The sequence below is a fragment of the Pygoscelis adeliae genome, unplaced genomic scaffold (genome assembly GCF_000699105.1).
Source record: "Pygoscelis adeliae isolate BGI_AS28 unplaced genomic scaffold, ASM69910v1 Scaffold114, whole genome shotgun sequence".
Classification (NCBI taxonomy): domain Eukaryota; kingdom Metazoa; phylum Chordata; class Aves; order Sphenisciformes; family Spheniscidae; genus Pygoscelis; species Pygoscelis adeliae.
Window position 1 is genome coordinate 2,450,623 of NW_008824587.1, and position 2,056 is coordinate 2,452,678.

Consider the following 2,056-nt stretch of genomic DNA (forward strand, 5'->3'; position numbering starts at 1 on the left):
GCCACACCGCCGCTTTGGGTGGAGTTGATGAGGCTCAGAGGGAGGGGAAGCAGCGAGCTTTGCCCAAAACTGGGAAAAATGTTCCAAAAAGATTAAGAGAAATGCGTGGCCCGTGCTCGGAAGCCTTGGCAGAGAGGCCACGGGAATTTTACTGCTGCTTTTCTAAATGAAAGAGTTGAGACTAGCTTGGGGGAAAAACCCAATCTGATAAAATTTAACTATTATAATTGATAACTGTCACTGTGTTAGTGAGGTAAGGAATGGGATTGAGCATACAGGATGGCCTGTCAGGCTTGCTCCATTTAATAGCTGATTTTTTAGGAGTGTTTTGAAGCTGTACAGCCTTTAAAGGCACCAGGCGAGTGTCCTGGTATTGCTTCCCATTACACAAATGGCTTTAATGTGTGTCTCCCTTTGTGGAGTGAGAGTATGGCTCAACTTCAGTGGTGTGTTTGCTTTAATTGTAGATCAAGAATGAATGCTTAACGTGCAGAAATGCCCTGGCTCTCTTCGACATGTCTTATTTTGGGAAATTCTACCTGGTTGGTCCTGAAGCAACAAAAGCGGCGAACTGGCTGTTTACTGCCGATGTGAGCAAAGCACCAGGTACCGGCTCAGTCCCCTTATTTCGGCTGCGCGTTGCCTCTGCTGAGCGCTGCCCTGGAAGGACGCCCTAGGAAATCACATCTTAGACCAAAACAAACCAGGGGGAACCCAAACTGGCTTTTCTTTTAAATGCTGTTTTTGCAGAGGGTATGGGAAGGTTTTGCAGAGCAACTGCTTTCCCTGTCCTCACCGGAGGCTGGATTCTGCTCTCGTTTACAGAGGGGCAAATGTGCTCTGAGCTGGGGGGTGAGGGAGAGGGGGGGTCTGGCCCTCTGGCTTCAGCTGTGGCTCACAGCTGGAGATGTGATGGGTACTGGAGTAAATCAAACACAACCCTCACCAGCCGCAGTTTGCACGGGGAGAAGCTGCCCCCTTCTCTGGGGGTGTGAGGCAGCTTATGGCATTTGCAGGCATTTGCAAGGATGCAGCTTCAGCTCCTCACACAGATCTCAAGGGGAAAAAGCATCGCTCCTCTCCCCCTCCTGGTGCTGGGACATCCAGGGTCAGTCAGGGCATACCCAGGCAGTGGCAGCTGATGTAATGATGAGGACAAATTTTCCTGGCTCTGCTGTGGCCGGGGCTCTGTGCCGGGGCCGGCTGATGGGCAGCGGCGCCCGCCTCCATCCCCCAGGCTCGACCGTGTACACCTGCATGCTGAACAAGCGGGGCGGCGTGGAAAGCGACCTGACTGTCAGCCGGATCAGCCCTGGGGACCCGGCCTCCCCCCTGGCCCCCGCTTTCGAAGGTAAAAGCCCTGAGCACGGGGATGCTGGAGTCGGGTGTGTTTCTGCTGTCACCGTGGGGCTGGGGGGGGGGATTGCCGGCTGGGTTTGCCCTCCCACAGTTGAGCTCCCAGCCTCTCCCGCTGCCTTTTTCAGCTGCGCCAATGCACGCAAATTTCAGCTGCGCCAATGCACGCGAAGACCTTTCCAGTCCTGGGAAGCCGTGGTGGCAGGTTCGGTTCGAGGCCCACCAGCATCTCCTCCATCCCTGCCATGCTCGGGGGGCCGCAGGCGCAGGGGTGATTGCATTTACCTAATGGCAGCCACCTGGCTTTTTCCACCTCCACCCCTCAGTCCCTGTAACCCGATTATCTGCCTTGTCCCCGGGGGCCTGCACTGCTCATCGGTGTTATTGGGTTTGTCCAGCCCCAGCTGGCAGCTCTGACCTCTCCCCAGGTTCTTATCAGCTGCAATAAAGGGGAATTGAAATGGAGCAGAGCAGTCAGCCTGAGGGCAGAAACGGCATTAGGCAGCAGCAGCATAGGAGAGCGCTGAGCTCGGCTCCGGCAGTGCTGTCAAACTCCGTGCCCGGTGGCACCGGGCTCTGCCAGGGCTGCCACCAGAAGGGAGGTTTGCACCGGGATGCCCAGTGCCAGCGGAGCCCCGTCCCCACACAGTGTCACCCTCAGAGCTGCTGCTTGGAAGGGACCAGCCCTGCGGCGGGGGGG

At 56.5% G+C, this 2,056-nt stretch overlaps 1 protein-coding gene across 1 annotated transcript in view; it reads left to right on the forward strand.

The window, feature by feature from the left end:
- The window catches only part of SARDH (sarcosine dehydrogenase), a 29,652-nt gene that overhangs the window by 17,507 nt on the left and 10,089 nt on the right, over positions 1–2,056 (forward strand). The window contains exons 12-13 of the mRNA XM_009322153.1: positions 468–606; positions 1,238–1,351. Of these exons, the coding sequence (XP_009320428.1) occupies positions 468–606; positions 1,238–1,351 (253 nt within the window). The remainder of the gene's footprint in view (positions 1–467; positions 607–1,237; positions 1,352–2,056) is intronic.